At 45.9% G+C, this 24,866-nt stretch overlaps 1 protein-coding gene across 1 annotated transcript; it reads left to right on the top strand.

The window, feature by feature from the left end:
* Positions 1–8,498: 8,498 nt before the first annotated feature.
* Positions 8,499–20,915, top strand: Henmt1 (HEN methyltransferase 1). The gene is made up of 7 exons (XM_041656395.1): positions 8,499–8,949; positions 9,679–9,827; positions 12,232–12,344; positions 13,109–13,243; positions 17,299–17,478; positions 18,374–18,551; positions 19,857–20,915. Exons 2-7 carry the CDS (start codon positions 9,801–9,803, stop codon positions 20,283–20,285), a joined length of 1,062 nt encoding a protein of 353 aa, XP_041512329.1. The 5' UTR covers positions 8,499–8,949; positions 9,679–9,800; the 3' UTR covers positions 20,286–20,915.
* Positions 20,916–24,866: the final 3,951 nt, after the last annotated feature.

The raw sequence follows: 24,866 nt of genomic DNA, 5'->3' as shown, positions 1-24,866 counted from the left end.
TTTTTAAAAGGTGGTTATGGTAGTATATACTTCACACCTTCAATCCCAGCAGAGGCAGTTGGATCTCTAAGTTCAAGGCCAGCGAGGTCTACAAAGTGAGTTCCAGGATAGTCAGGGTTACACAGAGAAACTCTGTCTCTAAAAATAAGCAAAACCACAGGGTTTTAAAAGATAAAGCCACTTTACTGGGAAATAAAAACATCACATAGCTAATTTAAGGAAGCCATTCAAACCCTTTCCTGGCCCGTCTCTATGTAGCTCAGTGAACTTCCGTGTGGTTGGAGCTTTGTTTAGGGTTTTACACCTTCACAATCAATTACAACTTTGTTAATTCGTCCACAACAAAAGAAGGAAAGGAGTTGAAACAAGCTGCATATTCTCTTTCATGACTTGTGTGTCTTTGCTTGCACCCCTCCTTATCACCTGATGTCACCCCTCTGTTCCTTTCTAAACTGTAGACTGTAGGCAAACGTGTTTTCAGTTATACGTGTGTACATTAAAGCCACATATGAGGCAGAGCATATGTGGGGTTTGTCTTTCTGAGTTTGGTCACTTCACCTTAATATAACTCTTCAAGCCATTCATTTTGCTACGCATTTCATGAAAAGTTTTGCATGTCTAACAACAGGCAGAAATTCTCCAGATTCATTGGGAATCATGTGTTTCAAATCGTAGTCTTTGTCACTGAACACAGGTTCAGAGCTGATCCACAGCACAGAGTCACAGTGGGAATTCTGTTCTCTATTTTCATGTCAGGATGACAGGTAGTTTCAGTGGTTGTTCCAACGTCCAGATAACCAGTCATAACGTTACCACCATGTAGAGGAAAAACATCCATCACAGGGAATTTTTTAATGATATTTTAATATCACACTTTAGCATTAAGCCTATGTCGTAGACCTCTCTCTGGAGGGCAGTAACATTCTGTGAATTACTACCTAATAGTAGGAGGGACCAGGCTATTCATAATACTGAAAAGTAGAAGATAGATAAGATTTCAGGTTTGTTTGCTTTGTATTATGATGATGATGATGATGTCTATTTTCTAATGGGTGAGCATGAAAGGGTGTGGATTTGGATGGGTGGGAAGGTGGGGAGGATATGGGAGTAGTAGGGGAACTGAGACTACAATCAGACTACATTGTATGGAAACAACCTATTTTCAATTAAAATGAGAGAAAAGAAAATAGATAGGATTTTCTGTTTGTATTTTTTGGTTGTCAGAGAAGATACCTCAAAGGCTGTTGTCTTATTACTTGGGGGAGTATTCTCCAGTTTTGTGAATAACCTAGTAGTTAGTCAACTGGGATGCCGTGACAAAACCTCCGAAGAGATGGCAGAAACAACAAAGTTTGTTTTTCCTGGGAGCAGGTCGATAACCTTTCTCACATCCACATCTTTGTGGTCATTGGTAGTGTAAGCTATTTTTTAAGTGGTGTGATCGAAATACATGACAGGAGCAACCTAATGAGAGAAAGGTCATGTTAGGGTCCATCTTCCAAACCCCCCCAAATGACAGTGCCACTGGCCATGTCCTAAATGACATCTGGGCTCAGTTCAGGATGGACCTGAAGCATTGCTGGTGGATAGCAAAAAACTTACACTTGGGATTCCCCCAGGAACCTGTGAAATGGGTTTCTGTCTGCCAGGAAGAGCTCCTTCCCTTATCTGTCCCTACATCTGGCTGTGGGACTTAAAGCTCCCCATTAGTAACATGTACCACAGCCCCCATGCTGGCTCCAGGGTGTATTGGCTTGCACACCTCCCCCCACTCTGCAGCTACGTGTTCTCTTTAAAACTAGCAAGGCTTTCCCCGCCTTTTTGCTATTCTCTTCTTATGAGGTAGCCGTGGCAACTCTGGACTTCCCCAAATGCCTCTTGCTAGTCTCTCTCTGCACTCGAGAGCGATCCATGCTACAGTTTTGCATTTACAATAAACCTTCTTCCTACCATGGAGCAGTCTGGGTCAGTGGTTTCACCGAGTTCTTGCTTACAGGTTTATTTTAGTTCACAGTTTCAGAGGTATCAGGCCATCGGGTGAGGAGGTCACAGTAACAGTGTAGCAGTCCAGCCACAGTAGGTCAAAAAAGCAGAGAAAAGGGACACAGAAAGGAGTCAGGGCAGAGTAGAGCCCTAAGGGACAAGCTCCCTGGGACCTACTTCCTCCAACTAGGAGCTACTTCCTACCTTTTTACCACTTCTGTCATCATAGTATATAGGAATTAATTCATTAACTCGTTAATTACACCAGAGTTTGCATGATCTAATTGTCACTTGAGATTTCCTCACAGACACATCCTGAGATATGTCTAATTAATTTCCTAGTTATTTGTTTTTTAAATTTTCATTCATTCATTGTCTTAATTAGGGTTTTATTACTGTGAAGGGATACCAAGACCACAGCAAGTTTTATAAATGAAAACATTTAACTGGGGCTGGATCATAGCTTCAGGGCTGTCCATGATTGTCATGGCGGGAAGTATGATGGCGTGCAGGCACACGTGGTGTTGGAGAGGTAGCTGAGAGTTCTGCACCTGGATCTGCAGGTAGCAGGAAGTGACAGTGAGCCTCTGAGACTTCAAAGCCTACCCCCCTAGTGATGCACTTCCTCCAACAAAGCCACACCTACTCCAGCAAGGCCACACCTCCAATTAGTGCCATTCTCTGTGCGTCTGGGAGGGATTTTTCTTTCAAAAGGCCACATTCCACTCCCTGGCCCCCATAGGCTTCTAGCCATATTATAATGCAGAAATGCATTAAGTCCAATTTTATAAGTCCTCATAGTCTCTAACTGTCTCAGTCAACCCTGTAAAAATTCAATATGCAAAGTCTCTTTTGAGACTTATGGCAATCTCTTAACTGTAATCCCCTATAAAATCAAAACGAAAAGGCAAATCTCGTACTTATAACATACTGTTTGATTGAGATCTCCAGCTCAGCCCTACTTCTTCATCTCCGAACCCTGCCTTCTGAGAAAAACTGCCAAGTGTGGTGGCAGCTCCTCTCCTGAAGCTGCTAGTTAGCGCCTCAATCTCTGCCAAGTGTTACAATTGGGCACAAAAGAGCCAGTCAGTAGTGATCCGCCTCCTCCAACAAAGCCACACCCACTTCAGCAAGACCACACCTCCTAAGAGTGCCACTTTCTGTGACCCTATGGGGCCATTCTTTCAAACCACCACATTTACTTATTTCATTTTATTTATTATGTGTGTGTGTTGTATATGTTTATATGTTTGGATGTATATATAGGTGTGTGTGTAGGTCAGAGGTCGATACATGGGGTGTCTTCTTCAGTGGCTTTCCTCCTTACATATGTGAGACAGGGTGTCTCACTGAACCTGGAATTCCCAGATTCAGCTAGATGGGATGGGATGGACAGCATCTTTAGGGCGTTGCCTGTCTCCATCCTGCTGGCACTGAGGTTCCAAAAGTGAAATCCATGTCTGGCTTTTGTGTGAGGTCTTGGGAACCTGATCAGGTTCTCATGCTCACACAGCGATGGAGGCAAATCCTCAGCGCCCTCGGTATTTCTTAGCCCAATCAAGTCGACACTGGTCGAATGTCTTTTTGTTGGAAGGTAAACTATCAGTCACTATCAACTTTCTGTGCACATGGACAAAGAGGCTCTAACGGTCTGCAAGGAGGTAGGCAAAGCAGACTGAGTCTAGAAGATTTATTCCCAGGATGTCTGGATGACAGTTGTGAGGTGTGGGAGGACGGTGACTCAGTTTCCCCCAGGTGTCTTCCCATGGGTTCTTGCACAGGTCATGCCTGGTTTTAAGACTGAGCATTCTAGAGACAGGAGGGTAAGCTGCCAGTTCCTTCCATGCTGGGTCTAGAAAGTAGCACTATGGGTACACTAGTCACTGAGGAACTCACAAGACCCAGGTCTGATGTGGGAGTTTCCAGATGGAGATCCAGTGTCTCAGGAGGCAGAAGCAGGAGGATCAGGAACTTGCGGTAGCCTGGGCAAGACTGGCAACACACTGAAACCCTGTCTCCAAAACAAAGAAATTCATCCAATAAAATGCATATAACTTCCAAAGGACATGAAATAGAGCACATTCCTCAATAGAAGGGTTGAAGAATGTGGGAATTTTAACCTGTCAGTTTTCTTTTTATCTATGCACTATTTACGGCTTTTCTTATATGCAATAATAAAATCATTCTCTCAAGACTACCACATGCCTCATTTTGTTATGAGCACCATATTTACGTTAGCATCCAGGATAACCTTTATTTTATTTTTAAAATTTGAGACAGGGTGGTCCAGGCTAGTCTTGAACTCCCAAATCCAGGGCTCTAGTGATTTACCTGCCTCAGTCTCCCAAGTAACTTGATTTCCTATTGCATGTTAGATGCCTTTACACACTGGTTGGTCTACAATGCTACAAGAGGACTGTTTTTTTCTCACTCAAAACAGAATTTGATCCATTACTTGTTCAATAAAGCTATTTGTGAAATAGATAATCTTAGTTTTTTTTTTTTTTTTTTTTTTTAAGATGAGGTTTCTCTGGGTATCCCTGGCTGTTCTGGAACTCACTCTGAAGAGCAGGCTGGCCTGGAACTCACAGATCTGCCTGCCTTTGCCTTCCCGTGCTGGGATTAAAGTGTTGTGCCACCACCGAGCAGTTTATTCTTGTTTTTTTTCAGAAGACATTTTTGAAAGTTTAGGGAGCAAAAGTAAACTCAGTACTTGAGGTTAAATTATTGAACATCAAATTCAACACCGTCTGCATCTCAGTGGGACTTACACTATGCCGAGGAAGGTGAGTTATGTTGACAGAGGCTACAGTCAAACGAAGTCTATACTAAGGCTTTGGCTGTAGAAAGGAACAGATGCAGCTCACAGCTTGAAGTCTGGAGTCTGGTGGTGGTTCAAATTTGGGAAGGGCAGAGCAAACAGAAGCAAGGATAATTTTCAGGCTTGGGGACCGAGCTCAGAGCCTTGTAGAAGTCCAGGAGAGGATAACATAGGCAAATGAGGAATTTACATCCATAAATTAGCAAAAATTCTAGATCCGTCTGCTGTGGAAAAAAAAAAACAAACCAGAGATGAAATATCTCAAAATAGGAATCTAGGTTTATGCTTTCAGAGGTTTCAGTCCAAGTTCTGATGGCCCCAGACTTTGTGACTGAGGTAAGTGTTTGGTTGGAAGTGTCACCCCAGCCCCTGGCGCCCCTATACCCAGAGAGTCTGGGGATGTTTGGGTGTAAAGTTCCATCCCAAGTCCCCTCCCCTGGAAGTTGTCTCAGTCCAGACTCTACCCCCGAGAAAGCCAGCCAAATGATGACCCCCTTCTCGGAGATGCTCAAGACCACTCCCACAGGATATTTAAACAGCAACCAAGACAACAAACATGTGGTTTCCTGGTCTTTCACATCCACGTCCTCTCTGAGGGCCTGGAATGCCACCTGGGAGCACCTGGGTTTTTTCCTAATTCGGTTTGATTGGGTCTGATTCGGATTATCTCATCAGTGGAGAGGCTTATGGGGGTGCAAAAATGTAGGGCCCCGGGTCTACCCTTGTTCTTGGGGTTCATCTTGAGGACAGTTTCTGGTCAGCCAGCTAAAGCATTCTGTTTGTTCCTGTGCTCCTTCTGCCCCGCCTGGTGATTAGCTGTAAGGCATTGTTGACTCCATCTTTGGTGTGGTAATTTCCCACCTGCCCGGGCAGAAATCCTTGTGCAGCAGCTAGGTATGATGTGGGAGTGTCATATATCAATCTTTTGATTTCATTGGTTAAGCAATAAAGAAACTGCTTGGCCCTCATAGGTTAAAACATAGGTGGGAGGAGTAAACAGAACAGAAGGCTGGGAGAAAGAAGCTGAGTCAGGAGTCGCCATGATTCTCCCACTCCAGGCAGACACAGGTTAAGATCATTCCTGGTAAGCCACCTCGTGGGCTACACAGATTATAAGAAATGGGCTAGTCCAGGTGCGAGAGTTAGCCGAGAAAAGGCTAGATATAATGGGCCAAGCAGTGTTTAAAAGAATACAGTTTCCGTGTAATTATTTTGGGGCATAAGCTAGAGCTAGCCATGTGGGCGGCCGGGTGCCAGGGAACGCAGCCCAGCTGCTCCTAACGCAACATAGATATATGAGGATCTCCCCAAGGTTGAATAAACGGCATTTGGCATTTGGCTGATCTCCTTTTGAATGACCCAGGTCTCTTTGTGTGTTCTTTCAATCTCCAGGCCCTTGCCCGGTTCGCCTAAGGTACAGTGGCGTGCAAACTGTACCGAGGGGGTAACACAGAATCGGGTGTTACACAAAAACTTTTCAGTAAGGTAGAATGCTATAATAATCGGACCATGTAGTAAAGGTCAGCTTCCATGGTGACCCCGTGGAAGCCAGAAAGCAGGGAGGAAGAGGCGCACTTTCAGGGAATGACTTCTCCCAGTTAGGACCCTCCTGTAATGATTTCAGCCATATAAGGGTTCTAGGGGCCATGCATGTGCAGACAAGCCCTCAGGCAGAAGTGCATAATGGGCACCCTCCTAGGATGTTAAAGGGCCCCATGTGATCAACATATGACTCAGCTAAGCCCTTGCGTGCATGTGAGAGCCCCCCTCAGTCATCTGCCTATGACATAGCCATGTCAACCCCCTGTGCGCATGCGCTAGGCAGCTTTTAAAAGCTGGATGCGCCATCTTCCTCTCTCCCTCTCTCCCTCTGTCCCTCTGTCCCTCCGTCCCTCCCTCCCTCTCTCTCTCTGCACACTGACTTCCCCAGGCCTGTGCACACCCCCTCTAATAAACTCCTAAGCTGGTTTGTTGCGTGTTCCTTCTCATCCATGACAGGTAATTTCACCACCTCTTAGCCATTCAGCTAATTAAGACATAAATTCATCAATGGGTCATTAACAACCCCGCCACCCTCAGCCAGTTACTTCTCAATAGTGACACCAGCTGGATCCGGTCCTTCAATACAGGAGCCCTTGAGGGAAGACACTTCTGGAGGGGTGGTCTTTTCCTGGGCCAGACCAAACGGAATGTTAGGTGCTCACCTAGGTCAGAGATTTAATTCTTTTGCCCAGAAAGAACTAATTTTTCCTCAGTGAGCCTCACTGTTGCTGTCTCACAGATAAAATACCCTGACAAAAGCCATTCAAGCAGGGAAGGAAGGGATTATTTTCGCCCCAAATTCCGGGTTCCAGCCCTTCTCCCCACCCCCATCCCTTGGGGAAGTCCCAGGAGCAGGAGTTTGAGGAATGAATTGTTGCCTCAGCTGCCCTTTCATCCAGTTGAAGACAGGAAGGAATACCTCCACCTGCAGTGGTCAAGCCTTTCCATCCCAACCGAGGGAATCACAGCAATCCCCCACCAAGGGCACGCTCTGGGGTTCTAGACCGTGTCAAGGTGACACCACTTACCAGCACACCTCCCTAGTGCTGAGGTCACCTGTTTGAACTGCGCGTGTGCCAAGCCTCCAGGAGTCTCTCAAACTGTAATGCCACGCAATCCTATCTAAGAAGCCCGGTTCACACATATTTTTTCTCCATACACTCTAAGCTCTAAAATGCTGAAAACAAGATGTAATTTATCTTTGTGCTACCCTGTAACCATCAACATTACAATATTGCATCGCGCACTCAGTGAGCGTTTGAATGGTTAATATTTCATATGTGGCTTTTCGTTAGTACCTGAAGCTGCTCTTGAATTTTTGATCCTTATCTCCAAGTGCTGGTACCACGGGCATGGCACTATCATGTTCAGCTCATTTATGATATATTAGTAGGCTATTGACTAGTCAACACAAACTTTGAGATAAATTAATAAATGAATTTGAGACAAGGGTCTCATGCTGCCCAGGCTGGCTTCCAACAATGTTGTTGATGATGATTTTGAATTCCTGATTCTGACACCACCTTCCACTTGAGGTGCTGGGATTACAGCAATGTGCCTTCACACCTGCCTCAGTTTTTACTTTTAAAGCCGGTCCTCCCCACCCCGCCCTCTTCTCATCTCTTCTTTGATAGCATAGAGCGTGCGTAAAGTTGACGGAAAAGAGGCCATAACACGTTTTCTGAGACCAGGTAATTCTTAAAGTGTACGTGGTTTAAAAAAAAAAAAAAGTTGAGCGTTGGAAGCTGAAAGAATATAAGAGCTTAGGTGTTTAGGTCTGTACTCCATTTTTTAAAAATTGGATTATGTATTCTTTTGGTGACCAATTTCTTGAGTTCTTTGTATATTTTGGAGATCAGACCTCTGTCTGATGTGGGGTTCGTGAACCACAATCCCAGAGAATTTAGACAGCAATGAGGACACTAAGAGAGGCTTACAGAGATCTAATCTACATGGGAAGCAGAAAGTAGAAAAAGACAAGATCTTCTGAGTAAATTGGGAGCATAGGGACCTTGGGGGAGGGTTGATGGGAGGAGAGGAGAGGCAGGAAAAAAATGTAGAGCTCAAAAGAAAAAAAAAAAAAGAAAAAGAACAAAAAGGCTTAGGTGACTGGGACTCAACTTTCCCCAGTTTACAGGCCCTCGCGCCATAATTGCTCCGGGCCAGCCGGCTCGCGCTGAGCCCACCCGCCTCTTCCGTGGCCTGCCATTGGCCCGGGGCGTTCTCCACGTCTCTACCGGGCACGAGGAGCCTCGCAGCCGGGGCGCCTCGATCCTAACAGCCGGCAAGGCCGCAGCAGCCCGGCCGCTCGCCCGCCCATCTGGGCCGCACCCAACAGTCGTGGTAGGGGCCAGGTCGCCGCAGCGCGAGGGCGTGGGATGCGGAGGGGCTGAGAGCCGTGGTCGCCAAGGTTCGGACGAGCTGGAAAATGTCTTCGGGGCATGCGCCACAGCGGCCGTTAAGTGACCCAAAACCGACGCCGTGGAGTCGGCAGCCCGGAGGCATGGGGCCCGAGCGTGGCCGGGCTCCGCACGCCCAGCGGGGACCCTGAGGGCGGAGAGCGCAGGCGCGCGGCGCCAGGGCGGAAAGGTGCGGCCAGCCAGGTGCGGAGAGCCGGCGTGGAGCAGCGCGGCTGCGCGGAAGGCAGGGGCGGGGCCGCAGCTACACGGGAGTGGGCGGTGCTTGGTCTGCCTAGCGGGCTTTTCAAGGGTGGATTCGCTCCTCGTCCCTGGGTGAGTGATGCTGCGGGTGGACGCGGGCGACAGAGGGAACACTGACGCCCACACCCCCAACTGAGGTTCGTACCCAACAGCTGGTGGTTGAGATCTTGCCTACTTCCGACTAAGTGATAGAAACGTGTGTAGTAGAATACCAACATTCAAGTCCGAGGCCGGATTGGGTCAGTGTTGCAGCATCACTGGCTTGTTAATGTCAGCCCTCCCCCCCCCCCCCCCAAGTTTTATTTGGCGGTGCCTGAGAAGTTACTGAAAGCAGTATTTGCTTGAGGTTGAGAATTCGAGGTTGACGTTGAACTTCTTTGTGCCCCCGGGTCTGGTTTTATGCGGTGTTGGGGATCGGATATACTTCATGCATGCTAGGTATGCATTCTACCAACTGATGAGCCTCTATCCCCCGAGGTCGAGGATCTTAGCAATAAGTTTGTATCACCCGGAACTGGTTATGGTCAAACAAGAGGAGCAGCGCTTTGCCGAGCTGGAACTTTGAGACCCTATTGTCAGTGTCTCAGTATTTACTGCCTGAATTCTGTGGGCCAGTGGTAGGTGGGAAGGCCAACACCTACCCCTTTTCATCTGGGCCATCATTTCTTCTAGGCGTCTCGTGTGAAAAGGGAGCATTTGGCATTTACAGCTGAGTTGCTGTAAATACAGAGCCCGGAGGATAAATCTGCATTATCACTATTATTATTTTTGTCGCAACGGAAGTTGGAAACAAAATGGAAGTGGCAGAAAAGAACATACCGGTAAATGTCACCCTTCTCACTCACCTACAGCGGTGTCGGAGGGGTGTACTGTGGAGAAATGACAAATTATCCTACTTAGGCCCCTGCTTCCCCTGAGGTGTGAACTAAAAAAGATTGACATCAATGATCAGTGAAAATTTCACATTTGATGTATATTAAGTAAAAATACAGATGTTAGTTATTAAAAAATACCTCTAGACATGCAAATGGGTCACCCTGGAGATTCTATTTTCCTTTTCTTTCCCTGGGTTGTTTAAAGTGTAGAGTCTTCTATCTGAGGAGGTCTGTTGAGGCCTGAGACTTGGCATTCTCTGAGTTTCCAGGAAGATGCTATACTGGTTTAGGGACCACACTTGGAGACCTAAGCTGAACATCCCTGCTGTGCAGCATTTGGGCACTTGAGGAAGGCACCAAACCTTCCATTGATTAATGTTAGCACTAACAAGTGTGAAATCTGGGGTTCAGAGAGAGAGTGAGAGCTAGTGGGCAGGGGCTTGGTGGCATGTGTGGGGTAGGTTTTGTTGTATTGCTGGGGATGGAAGCCAGGGCCTCGCTCATGCAAGACAGGTGGTCACCACTAATCTAAATCCCAGCCACACTTGACTTTGCGTTTATTGGAAATCATTGGATATCATTGCTCTAGGTACAGGTTTACTTCTTTCCAGCACTGATAGGAATAGTAAGCACAGCTAACATTTCTTTTTCTCCTGGACCTGCTAAAAAAGGCTATTCTGATTTAGGACTGTGGTAGTAAAATCATCGCAGTAGGGTTTAACTCAGCTGAGGATGGAGAAACCTATATAGATAGAGACGTGTAAAAGGAAGAGGGGATGGGAAGAGGGTATGTGCCTAGAAAATTAAGAGGAAATACCATCTAGAATCCGAGCTTTAGATGGTGAGGGTGCTCAGGTGTCAAGAGTGGGAAATTCACCTTAAACTGAGTTCAACAGTTCTTGCTAAAACTGGCCTATGCCCTCCACAGCCCGGGATTCAGACCCTGAATCAAAGCCTGGTAGAGAAGGGGCCTTAGAGGTTTGAGCAAAGATTGGGAGCTGAGGGAGTTTGTGGTCTGCCCAGTGTCTCCTCACCTCTGGTCTGTCTGGACCACAGTCTTTGGCAGTTCACACAGTAAAACAACCTCTGCAGATTAGCTACGGAAGCATAAACCCAGCTATAGCATGCTGAAAAGAGGGGGTGTGGTGGGGAGGAGAGGGAAGGGGGTGCTGCCCTATGACTTGAGGTTGAAGCTGTGTGGAGGTTATTGTTGCCCAGTTAATTGTGGAGAAGAAATTTTCTTTGTTTTCTTCTTAAATATCTAAAGTCATACGTGAGAACTTGTTTACAATCTTTCAGTGCAGCAGTGTGGTTGGAGGTAATTTTGAAGAGGTTTGTCCAGAGAGGGTGATTAGGTTTAAACCGCCATTATACAAACAACGGTACCAGTTCGTTAGAGATTTAGTGGATCGCCATGAACCCAAGAAGGTAATTATCTTTTTTTTTTAACTGCTAAGATTGCCCTATTAAAGTGGTTTATCAAATATGCTCATAAGGATAGACTTCTCCCTTCCTCCCGGTTTTAGGGTTACAGACAGGAGCATTGACATGCGGGACAAGCACTCTACTGCTAAGCAACCTCCCGTGCCTGAGGCAGACTTGAGTGATTTGGGGTGGTGGATAGAAGTATGGTACATTGTAATACAGGTAGAGAACGGTCAAAAAGAAAAAAAGATGGTTTTCTGTGGTTTTGTTGTGCTGCTTTGTCTGGCTTCTAATTCATACTCAAGTCACCCCCTGCCTCAGCCTTTCGAAGCAGAGATCATTGCAATAGCGAGGAGACCTTAAGGCCAGTGCTCCACGTGTTTCAGAGTTAAGCCGTTGTTGTTGTTTTTTTTTTTTTCTTTTTCAACCACGGGGTGACCAAAGTCACAAGTTGGGAAAGCCTTTATGATAGTCCCGTAAGGGCCAGCAGGAATAAAAAGTCTCAGTTTAATTTGGTTTTTGTGTATACAATCCTACCTCCAAAGATCCTTGCATAAAATAACTTTATGTTTTCCCTGATTCACAGTCTCCCACTGAGGTGCGTGCACGAGCACATGCACACACGTATGTGGGTGGAGGCCCAAAAAAGGCCAACATGGGTGTCTTCTCTGTCACTCCCTACCTTGTGTTTTTTTGAGATAGGTTTCTCACAGAACCCAGATCTCTCAGATTTGGCTAGGTTATAAATAGGGTTATGGACACATTCTCCCACATCTGACTTTATATGGGTGTCGGGGGTCTGGACTCCGGTCCTTATTCTTGCACTCGCTAACCTGGACCGTTTTCCCGGGCATCCTCTAGTTTTAAGAGCTCCTGCTTTTCTGGCTATGAATGTTGTGCAAATGATGCTGTGTCTCATCTATAGGTTGCAGACCTGGGATGTGGTGATACCAAGCTCCTAAAGCTGCTAAAAATCTATCCATGCATTCAGCTGCTTGTTGGGGTAGATATCAATGAAGAAAAATTACATTCAAATGGGTAATACTTCTAGTGCTATGGTTTGGATGTGTTTCATCTCCCAAAGGTGCTTGTGTTGGAAGCTTGTCCCCAGGGTGGTAGTAGAACTGTCGCCAGGTGGGATATAGTCTTAGGTCATGGGGGCTCTCACCTAAGAGATGGACTCTTCCTTTTTTTTTTTGAGACAAGATATTATGATATAGCATAAGTGTCCTTGGCTTAAATTTGCGTGTGCCACCAGGCCTGGCTTTAATGCCTTTCTCCTAAATGGTGGGTTGAGTTTCATGGCCGCGACAGTTCCAAGGGAGGGTTGTAGCTTACACTTGGTCCCTCCACACCACATTCACCGTTCTGCTTCTCTGATACATAGATTTCTAGATTGTTTTGAACCTGCTCTTCTAAAGAGCTGAAATGTCTTTGTTCCAAAGAGAGGCAAAGTGTGGCAATGAGGACAGTGTGGGAAATTTAAAGTCATGTTTAGTAACCTCACTTCCCGCCATGGAAGGAAGCTGCCCCATGGCCTAGTGTTCAGTACCAGAGAAACAGGCGGAGTGGGACTCACATCAGGGGATCTGGGTTCTGCAGCTCTGAGAGCTCCTTCTCTTATTACCTCTGTGGTGCTGGGAATCACAGCTGTAAGTCCACACACACCAAAGCAGGACCTTGAGTCTCAGGGCCTCTCCTCATACAGCTAGGTGCACGCTCTGCTCTGAGCCGTACCCCCAGCCCAGATTGCTAAGTCGGTTGTTTCCTGATGCTGCTGACTGATGATTGTTCTCTTGCAGGCATTACTTGTCTCCCTACCTGGGAGAGTTTGTAAAACCCCGAGATCTAGATTTGACTGTCATCTTGTATCATGGCTCTGTTGTGGAGAGAGACTCTCGCCTGCTTGGATTCGATTTGATAACATGCATTGAATTGTAAGTCTGGAAGTTGCATCGGCTCTCCACTTTGGAAAATGTGAAGGAATTAGCCTTAGTAATCAATGTCATTATTTGTAAAATGATCACAACTCATCAGCTGGGAGTATTTTTTACTGTTAGTATTTTCTTAGGAATTCCAAGAATGAAGATAATTCCAGAAACAGACATTCATATACTCGCCATACGGCCACCTGTGACTGCTTTATTCTGGTCCTTGTCATATACGTATGCATCCTCTCCCTCCACATGGTGCTTTGCCCCCTGAAATAATTAAAAGATTATATACATAGGCCTTTACTCCTGTTGAAAAATTTCATTTGTGGGTCTGGAGAGATGTCTCAGTGATTAAGAACACTTGTTCTTGCATAGGATATGGGTTCAGTTCCTAGCACCCACACGGTAGCTAACATCCATCCATGGCTCCATTCCATGGGCACTAACTTCCTCTTTTGACCTCTGAGGGTATATGGTTTGCAAGCAGAACACTCACAAGCATAAAAATAAAGAAATTCATTTGTACTTCTTTTATAATGTATCTTGCTTTTAGATTTTAATTCACTTTTTTTTAAAGATTTATTTATTTATTTATTAAGTATACAGTGGCCTGCCTGCATATATCCCTGCAGGCCAGAAGAGGGCACCATATCTCATTACAGATGGTTGTGAGCCACCATGTGGTTGCTGGGAATTGAACTCAGGACCTTTAGAAGTGCAGCCAGTGCTCTTAGCCTCTGAGCCATCTCTCCAGCCCCCCTTTAATTCACTTTTAAGTGTATAAGTGTTTGCCTGAATGTATGTCTTTGTGCCATGTAAGTGTGAGGATGGAGGAGGGACTGGATTCACTGGGACTGGAATCAGCCATGTAAGTGTGAGGAGGATGGAGGAGGGACTGGGTTCCCTGGGACTGGAATCACAGACAGTTGCAGTTGTGAGCCACCATCTAGATGCTGGGAATCAAACTCTGGTCCTCTGGAATAGCAGCCAGTGCTCTTAACCACTGAGCCATCTCTCAGCCCCTGTGTAACATGCCCCAGCATGGTCTCATACTTGCTGTATATAATCTTGAATGTCTCATCCTTCTGCCTCTATCCTCCCAAGTGCTGGGATTAGAGGTGTGTGCCATGCTCAGTTTTATGTGGTGCTAAGGATCGAAATCAGGACTTTGTGCCCTTTAGGGTTTCTCTTGCTGTGATTCGTAGTCTTACTGTGTTGCGATCAGACAGGACGCAGGGAATCATTTCAGTTTTTCTGTACTCTTTAAGACATGCTTGGTGTCCTAACTCATGATCTACTTTAGAGAAAGTTCCATGGGCTTCTGGAAAGAATGTGTATTTTGCAGTGTTTGAATGGAATATTCTATAGATTGTATGTTAAGTCCTTGTGATCTATGAGTCATTTAATTCAGGTATTTCTTTTGTTGGGATGGTCTGTCAGTTGGTAAGAGTGGTGATACTTCTGTTGTGCTAGGGTTAATCTGTGATGCCAGACTTAGTAGTATTTGGTAATGTCTTCAAAAATAATCCTTATCTTTTGAGATTAATATAATTATGTTGCTCCACCTGCTGCTCTTCCCACCAAGTCTTTCCATGAATCATATTGTTTGAGGTGTTGGGGATCTGATGCAGGGCATTGCCGCTGAGCCCCAGCTCCAGTCCTGTTGTATCTCTGTTATCACTTGTAGTTACGGACTTAGAGATGCTGTGGGATTAGGTACAAGGTACTGGTACTGGTACAAAGTACCGGGCTCACTAATTCTTTACATTTGGTTCCATTTACTTAGACTTTTCCTTTAGGTGTCGTCTCCTGTATGCATTTTTAATACAATCCACTTGAGTACATTGGAGACCATGGCCTTTTTTACTCATAAATACCTATATGTTAAAGATATTTTCCTAGCCGGGCGGTGGTGGCGCACGCCTTTAATCCCAGCACTCGGGAGGCAGAGGCAGGCGGATCTCTGTGAGTTCGAGACCAGCCTGGTCTACAAGAGCTAGTTCCAGGACAGGCTCCAAAGCTACAGAGAAACCCTGTCTCGAAAAAACCAGAAAAAAAAAAAAAAGAAGATATTTTCCTAAAACTTTTATTAAATTGTGTGTGTGTGTGTTCCTGAACTCATGTTGTCAGGCTTGGAGGCAAGCACCTTTAGCCTGTTAGCCATATCGCAGGCCCTTAAATATCGTTTCTAAGAAGAAATGCTTTGGGTCAACGGGATGGTTCAGCAGGAAAAGTCACTTGGTGATGTAAGTCTACAGACCTGAGTTCAGTTTCCAGAACTCATGTAAAGGTGGAAGGAGAGAACTGGTTTTCAGTGTTGTACTCTGGTCTCCACATATGGCACATGCATGTCCTCCCATCATACACACACAATAATAATAAATTAAAAACTAAGATGGCGTGCTTCCTCTTATGTAGCCATAGTATGTTGTGTTAGGAAATCTCCCAATGGCCAGGTGTCGTTCATGTCTTTAATCCCAGCACTCAGGAGGCAGAGGCAGGCGGATCTCTGTGAGTTCTAGGCCAGCCTGGTCTACAGAGTGAGTTCCAGGACAGCCAGAACTACACAGAGAAACTTTGTCTCGAAAAACCTAAAAAAACAAAACAAAACCCAGGCTTACAATGATGTGTATGGTATATGATCATGTTATATAGTCCATATACAACACTTAACAACTCAGTTGTTCTAGTGATAGCTTTTATAGCTATTTTCAAGTCTAATTATCACTTAAAATGTGGCATTGTTTTATTTTTTATTTTATACTTTGGTACTACATAGAGACAGGATCTCTCTCTGTAGCCCTGGCTGTCCTGGAGCTCACAGAGCTCCTTCTGCCTCTGCTGCTTGAGTGTTGGGATCAAAGGTGTGCGCCACCACCTCTAGCTGGGGATTTTAGTATGATGTCTTGGAGTGTCTATTAATCATCTCTAACAGGGTTGCTCAGTCTTTTTGCTATCTAGAACATCCCTTAATCTGGATTCAGCATAGCATTTCAGCGTTAGATTTTGAGAATGTTTTTATTTTGGCTGGATGGAGTGTTGATCAAGTGCTTCATACATGCTGAGCAGATGCTACAGCTCTGAACTACCTGCTGTCCCAGGGAACGTGTGTGGGTGTATGTACTCAAATGCCTGGGAGCTGGAGACTACTTGATTTCCTGTGTCTTCCCCAGTTACTCTCACCTTGTACTTTATTTGTTTGTTCATTCATTCGTTCATTTATTTATTTATTGAGATGTGGCTTTTCTGTGTAGTTCTGGCCATCCTGGAACTAGCTCTTGTAGACCAGGTTGATCTTGAACTCAGAGATCTGCCTGCCTTTGGCTCCTGAGTGCTGGGAATAAAAGGCATGTGCCACCATTCCTGACCACCTTGTGTTTTTGAGATGGGTCTCTCATTGATCCTGGATCTTGCTGGTTGTCTACACTGGCTGGCCAACAAGCCCAAGGTTTTCTGATCTTTGCCTCCCCAGCACTGGGGATTAAAGATGTATGTTCCCATGCCAGATTTTCTGAGTACAGGGGATCTGAACTTAGGTCCTCACTCTTGCACACGTACATCCACATGTGAGTCCAGGTGTCCTGGGGGCCAGCAGAGGGTATTGGATCCCCTGGAGCTGTAGTTCCAGGTGGTTGTGAGTCACCTGACATGGGTGCTGGAAACCACACTTGGGTACCCTGTGAGAGGAGCAAATGCTCATAATTGCCGAGCTGTCTGGCAGTGTCCTGCCGTTTTTGAAAAGAAATCACAGAGGCAATGATGTGTTCTCGGGAAATTAAATCAAGGAATATACAAGTTCAGATACTTTTTAAAAAGGAATGTTGACATGAGTTCTACAGAGGGCACCGGAGGATGGATCTTAGTTGACGGATCACCCTGGGCAAAGCTGGGAGTGGGAAGGATTCAAACATGAGAACAGTTGATCATGGGTTGTGGGCTGCTGCATCATCAGAGAAGGGATAAATCAACATCCAGGTAGGAATTATTTTTGCCAAGTCAATTAGAAGAATACACCCAGTGAAGCGCATTAATTCTGTCTTTCTTATCAACCATTTTAGAATAGAGCATTTGAATTCAGATGACCTGGCCAAATTTCCCGAAGTGGTCTTTGGATACCTGTCGCCATCCATGGTTGTCATCACCACACCAAATGCTGAATTCAACCCCCTGTTTCCCACAGTGTCCCTGAGGGATGCAGATCATAAATTCGAGTGGAGCAGAAAGGAGTTCCAGACCTGGTGAGCTCAGAAGGGTTCTTTTGTTTGTTGTTGTTTGGCAGCAATCCTGTTATAGGAAGTAAGCTGCGCTATGTCTGTCTTACTCAAACTCTTAGTTTATTCCAGCAAGTCTCCACGTGTGGCTCATGATGTAGCCGGATCACAAGGAAAGCAGCCCATTTGGGCCGCAGGAGAAAAGAGCGTGTGCCTAGTGGATGCTCTTTGGGAGGCACCTGTAGTGTTGGCGTAGATTGAGAACCAGAGTGGGGAGGATGTGGGGTGTGAGGGGCACTCACGCCCATGCGTGGGGCGGCTTCTTGGCTTCACCCACACCTGCATGCTGCCTGTCCCGTAGCCCCCCTTTCCTCTTCCTGAGGTAACTTGGAAACCTAAGACGTATCACTGCCTTTGTTCCCCACAGTTATCGGGTGTCCTGGTGACCCATCATACACTTGTGCAGGGATGCTTAACTTTGGAATCTTTTCTTTGTGATGATGTCTCATTATATAGCTCAGGCTAGCTTTAATCTCCTTATCCTTCTGCCTTATCAAGTAACATGATAGGCATGCGCCTCCTTGCTTGGCTGAGAAGTCCTTTGATTCATATATTTTCTGTTTTTCCTAAAACTGCTGACAAGAAGTCACTTAAGAATTGTCTATTGATACCAGGCGGTGGTGGCGCACGCCTTTAATCCCAGCACTCAGGAGGCAGAGGCAGGTGGATCTCTGAGTTTGAGGTCTACAAACTGGTCTACAGAGTGAGTTCTAGGACAATCAGGGCTATTACATGAGAAACCCTGTCTTGAAAAGCCAAAAAAAAAAAAAAAAAAAAAAAAGAAAAAGAAAAATGTTTACGAAGTTGTTTAACCAGAACTGTATGTGCAGAGAAGTGACTTCTCTTTGTTGTTTGATATCAGGGCTTCACGGGTGGCAAACTGCTACAATTATTGTGTGGAGTTTACTGGGGTCGGGACACCCCCAGCTGGGTCTGAGCATGTCGGATATTGCACCCAGATAGGTGTCTTTAGGAAGAACAGCGGGAAGCTAGCTGAATCCCATGCTTCACAGCAGCATGACCGGCGTGTGTACAAAGTTGTGAGTATTCCTGCGAAATAGAAGTCCATAGGTCACATGACGGGTGGTGAGACCAGGGCTACAACTACAGCTGCCACCCACCACCCTGCCGCCATTACCAACATTACCACACTCCTTCCTCCTCCTCCTCCTTACACCTAACCCTCCTCCATCTTTCTCTCCCCTCCCCCGCTTCTCCTTTTCCATATCACTAGTCCCCGAAGTAGAAAGCAGGATAAATGACATGCTTATTTGTTTCTCTTTCTTTTTTTCTTGACAGGGTCTCACTGTGTAGCCCTGGCTGGCCTAGAACTTCCTATGTAGCCCAGGCTGGCCTTGAATACACAGAGATCTGCCTGCATCTACCTCCCAAGTGTGTGGGGTCAAAGGTGTGCACCACCACACCTGGCCAAGTGACCTAATTTTGAGGCTCATCTAGAAAGATGCTTCAGGCTCCATGAGTCCTGGCGGGGTCAGGGTCAGTCTGTGGCATCCTTTGAGACTGCCTGGCCCCTTGGCTTTACACGACAAAGAGCAATTTACTGGAGGTCTTCTTAGGATGTTTCAGAGAGGACTCCTGCTGCTGCCTCCTTTGTAATCTCTCAGTGTTAGCAACCGTAAAGGGACAGCCAGGAACTGTTCCTCTCCAGCCCATGATGCACGGATGTATGCATATATACATACACACACATAACACACAGGCACGCGCACACATGAATGACAAAACCTACTTCGTCTTTCAAAAGAATCCATTCTTCTCTTGATAGAATCATTTTTATTCTTGGTTTTCTTTAGCTTGTGTGTCACTTTGTTGCCTAGACTGGCCTTGAACTCTTGGACCAGCAGCTATCTTAGTCTTTCAAGGAACTCTGGGGTTATAGGCTTGTACCACTGATTCTAGATTGAACCAGCGTTTCTTTTTACACTAATTTCCATGTAATAGCAAGTAGAAACATTGGATTGTAGGTTCGGTTAGGCTTTCATCTTCTGTTAACTCCAGTCCCATCAGGTCTAATGCCCTCTTCTGGCTTCAGTAAGCACCAGACATGCATATGTTGTATAGACGTACATGCAAGCAAAACACTCATACATACCAAATAATAAAATAAATCTTTTTTTTTTAAAAGGGGAATACTGGGTTAGTGCCTGTTGGTAGAAACACTGCTGAGATTTAGTTGTCATCAGAATTGGAAGCAAAGCAGATACCTAGTATCTACATATGTTTGCTTTCCAGTGAGATTAAGGCTTTTACAATGCACAGCTTGTTACTGAATTGCTGATGGTTTAAACACACTTCGGTATTCTGTTTGGTTTTTCTTCCCTTAGGTTTATACAACCACCTACCCGAGTTTACAGCAGGAAAAGGTGCTCAAGTTTGTGCTGGTCGGGGAGCTCCTGATACAAGTGGAACGCTTGAGACTGAGGTACCAGCGGATGCTGAGGGAACAGGAGAAGGAACTGGGCCCTAAGCCGGGGCACACGGACTGCTCCCCAGCCCCTCACCTACTCTTGGGAGCAGTATTCACAGAGGCTGAAAAGGCCAGGATAGAAAATACTCCCCAGCCCTTCTGTGAAGGAGAGAAGTTTTTCATACCCCTGAGGAGACTGCTCGCTTATCCCAAGCTGCAGCACTTGTGTACTGACGAAGAGAGGATGCGGTCCCTCATTGCTGACTCGGTGTCCCTAAGCAGCGACGGTTCTGCAGTCGTGGTTGACCTGCACAATTCTTGGGATTATCGGCCTGAAGATAATTGAGCCAACTGGATTTTCCAAAGCTCAGAGTCTCGCTGAGAGTTGAGTTGTCTTGGAATTCAAACTTTTTTTTTGTTTTTGTGGTGCTGGGAATTGAACCCTGGGCCATTTGCATGGTAAGCAAGCACTTTGACACTCAGCTACGTCCTCAGCCCTGGGATTTAAACTTTGCAGTCATAATTCAAGTACTACTTTGAAAGTTTTAATACAAATCGGGTCCTGAACTGGTTGACAGACGTGCCTGGCGTAGACTGCTCTTCGCTGAGAAAGGGTTCAACTGGAAGGAGCTGCTTTCTTTAAACATTGGGTTTTTATTTTCCATTTGGTGTTTACAAGAACATTGGGTGTGGCCATGTGTTAGTTTTATCCTCTCCCAGTTTTGGTGTTAGAGCCATATGTTGAATGTGACATTAAAACATTTAAATGCAATCAAAGCCACTTGAGAACCTTAGAGGCCCTTACCTATAATCCTAGCACCTGGATGGAGGACACAAGAGGATCATGGGTTTGAGGCCAGCCTAGACTGCATGGTGAGATCTCAGAAACAAAACCAGTTCCTCTGCCCAACTTTTCCCAGGGGTGATGTAGCTTTAAAATCTAGGATTATCCTTTTACTTTTCAAAAATATGTTAGATGAGAAAGGAACATGGGTGGTTTTTGAAGGTATCTGCAGTAATCACTGTCCGCATTATGTGGGGTGTGTGTGTGTATGTGTGTGTGGTGCTAGAGGTTGAACCCCAGAGCTTTGCACATTTAGGTAAGGGCTCTACCATTGAGCTACATCCTCACGCACTTATGAATACCCTCCCAAAGCTTTCTGACTGGCGTTGGGGTGGGAATAGCTGCAGAGAGAGAGAAATGTGGCTTTGTTTAAGGAAAGAGAAAAGGGGCCCCAAGGGGATATTCTTGTGTACCACATGGGAGTCCAGAGGTGTGTCAGCCAGGTATGGCTGCTCCACCGTGTCAGAGTCCCTAATGTCCATCTTGGTAACTGTGGCGGAGACGGTGGACTAACCTGGGGTTCCCACTTGCATAGCCTACACTAGCAGAAAGAAAGTGAGGAGGAGCTCCTTAGCTGCCCAGTGTGCTTTGTGGCTTGTTGCTAGGCAACACTGCTGCCACTTCCTGTGTGACAGTAAAGGAAGTTGAGAAGTGATATTCTAAGAAGCCACATGCAGACTCAGTCACCTCCTAAGGAACCAGAAGAAAGTGGACATGTTGACACACAGCCTGTACCACTCAGATAGTGGTGACCTCCCTGGGGCTTAGTCTGGGGCTGTTCTGAGGCTGCAAGAGCTCTGTGGACACTTATCCTTAAGCTGAGTCTTCAAGGGTTAATCATCATTGGATTTGGTGAGAACGTTTTCATTAGAAAAATCTTAATCCCATAGGCACTGCCAACCAGATGCCGTCTTTGACTCTTCTAGACTAACCCATCAGATTTCCACGTGCCTCAGGTGCTCACAGGTGTACACGACCTGTGCGTTCCTTTCCATTCACCTTTCCGTATCTGTGCCCAAGGTTTTCCTCAGCGTTCCCTGCCCATCATGGCTCTTTGCTGACGTCACGTCTTCTAGCCATGGTAAAGCCCTCGATCGTATCTTCAGAGTTAGTCCGTCGGTCCCCTTGAGGCTCCATAACCCCTTACCCACAAACCCTTTATGTGCTTATGACCACTATGGGGACGAGAACAGCTCTCTTGTGTGTCTGCATTTCCTGCACCCACCTCTCCCTCTCCTCCAGAGCTGTGTACGTGCTAGGGAAGCGCTTTACCACGGAGCCACACTTCCAGCCTTTGGCTTGCTCTTCCCAGCTTTGATAAATGCCTGCCTTTGCACATTGAAAGGCTTAGTCTGTAGCCATCGGCTCTTTTCTCTTTCCTTTGGTACTGGGACTGCACCCGAGGACTCCGTGTGTGCTCTGCAGATGCAGTACCCCTGAGCCCAGCTCAGGCCCTTGTTCTGAAGCCACACAAGGGATGAACCTTCTAAAGAGTGAGGAGACTAGAGATGGCAACCCCTACTGCTATGATTGCAGAATGCAAGTCAGGTGCAGTGGGGGTGTGCCTGCAATGCTAGCTCTTGGGAAGTGGAGACAAAGAGGTTCCGAAGTTCAGAGTCATCCTCGACTGCATAGTCGGTCTGAAGCCACCCTGGGTTACCCGAGGCCCTGTCTCAAAAACAAAAGCCAAAAATAACAATAAAAACCACATGCAGAGAACAATCAGGTTTGCTAGGGGAGTTTTGTCCCAGTTCTGTGTAAGATGAGGTGTAATAGCCACAATGGGAAGCTCTTATACATGCTGATGAGAAAGTGTTGTGGTAGTTAGAAATCAAAATTATTTTTCAGTCTGAATGGCCAAGCACCTGACAGCCTTCTAGAAACAGAACAGTGCAAGCACACAACCTCACACTCGCCCGGTGCCCTCTGCTCTCTACAGAGCGACTTTTGCATTGCTCCTAACCAGACAGACAGACAGACAGACACACACACACTACAGAATGGAGATTGCCAAAACCATGTCCCCTCCAGGCATCGCCCCTAACCTGTCACCTGTGAACCTTTCACTCTCTCTTATACCACACCCATTTGAACCTTGCTGCTGAAGTTCAGTGTTGAGTGACAGATCTCTTCCTATCCGGTCCCAGTCTGGGCATTTTCAGGGAGCGTCCTAAGAAACCAGACTTTAGAAACGCACTTTTTGAGACCCTAATGCCTCGTGCTACCTTCTTCCCTTCTGAAACCTCACAAGCCTTGGAACGAGGGGGCTCTTTTAGGATCTATTATCTGGTGACGTTTAAGAATATCTCTGTGCTGGGATCTAATCCACGCCACTGCAGATGCCAAGCAGGTGCTTTGCCGAGCTCTACCCCAGCCACAAGGGATTGTGTAACTTTAATCCCCCTCCCTTCTTTGTCCTGCTGGGGAGCTCCTGCTAGGAATATATGGTCCATATATTCTGAGCAAAGCATATTTGCTGTTGTCGTATTTTCTGGGCTAAGCACTGGTTCCTGCTGAGAAGTTTATGGATGGAGAGGAAGTACGTTTTCTTGCAAGCGTAAGCTCTGGTTGAATTTAAAGTGTCTTGAGACCTTGTTTTTCAGACTCAGCACGTAGCTGAATATGACCTTGAACCTCTCGCTTCCACCTTCCAAGTGCTGGGATCACAGGCCTGTGGCACCGCACCTGTTATCTGCAGAACTGGGGGATTGAACCCAGGGCTTCATACATGCTGGGCAAGCACTTCATCTGAGCTACTTTCCCAACCCCCACATGGTTGTGGTCTTGATGGGGAAGGTTTAAATCTCTCTGAAAGCAAACACAAAACAGCACCTAAGCTCCAAATCCCCTTATTCCCAGCATGCTCGAGGCCTGATTTTTCATCCCTTAGCAGCACAAAAGAAAAGATTCTGTTGTATATGGTGGCACACACCTGTGGTGGCACACACCTGCAGTGTCAACACTCAGGAGGCGGAGAGAAATTTGAAGCCAACCTGGTCTACACTCCATGCCCTAGGACAGCTGGGACTACACAGTGAGACCCTGCCTACAAACAAACAGAAAACAAAACCCAAACAAAGGAACAAACACTGTGCAAGTTATTTTTCCTGTAACAGCCTTACAATTTAAATTACAAAAGGAAAAGTATAGGTCAGAACTATATAAAGGGAGTAATGTCTTAGTTCTTTTTATCTTCAATACCCACAATCTCATAGCCTCCTGGAGACTTCTGGCTTCTCCTATTCATTGTTCCCCAAAGAGCAGCTCCGCCTACTATTCTGCATAGGAACCAGTTGATTGTCTATATTTTATATCAACTCCTCCCAAACGGCTTAAATGTATGATGTTTTACCCTTGTTATCCTTGTTCTTTTACTAATATATAATTTAAATATTTGCCTTTTAAGTCCTATGGATATTTGTGTGTACCTGTGTGTGTATGCGCATGTACGTGCAGGTGTCTGAGAAGGGTAAAAGGGGACAGTGGATTCCCTGGAGCTGGAGTCCCAGGCAGTTGTGAGCCATCCAATGTGGGAGCTGGGAATCGGATCCCAGTCCTGTACAGGAACAGCAAGCAGGTGCTCTTAGCGGCCGGACCTTCTCTCTAGCCCCTATTGTATATTTTTGATGCGACTTTGTCATTAACAACTTATAAATGCGGATGTGCTCCATTCTGTATTGACAACATGTTCTTTTGCAAAATGTTAATAGTTGTGTATAGAAATTCATGTTAAAAACTTCAATTGCTGTATTCAAAAATTTTGTGTGTTGGGTGTTTTGCCTGCATCTGTGTCTGTGAGCCATGGGCATGCAGTGCCCTTAGAGGCCAGAAGAGGGCATAGGATTCCCTGGGGCTAGAATCAAGGATAGTTGTGAACTGTCACATAAGTATCAGGAATCGAACCTTGGTTAAGAGCACCCAGTGCTCTTAACCACTGACCATCCCCCACCCCCATTAGTTTTGAGACTGTAAAGAAATGTTCCTCAAGAGCTTGCCCTTCCTATCCCTTCCCAGAGACAACTAGCAAATATTCCTTGTTCTCAATTCACTAAGGGTAGATCCCAGTTTTGCAAGGACTAACAT

Source organism: Microtus oregoni, unplaced genomic scaffold (genome assembly GCF_018167655.1).
Source record: "Microtus oregoni isolate MIOR12 unplaced genomic scaffold, Mior012 000000F_ref0000247, whole genome shotgun sequence".
In the NCBI taxonomy this organism is placed as follows: Eukaryota; Metazoa; Chordata; class Mammalia; order Rodentia; family Cricetidae; genus Microtus; species Microtus oregoni.
Note: the sequence above shows the minus strand (reverse complement) of the source record. Positions and strands in the feature narration are given on the sequence as shown.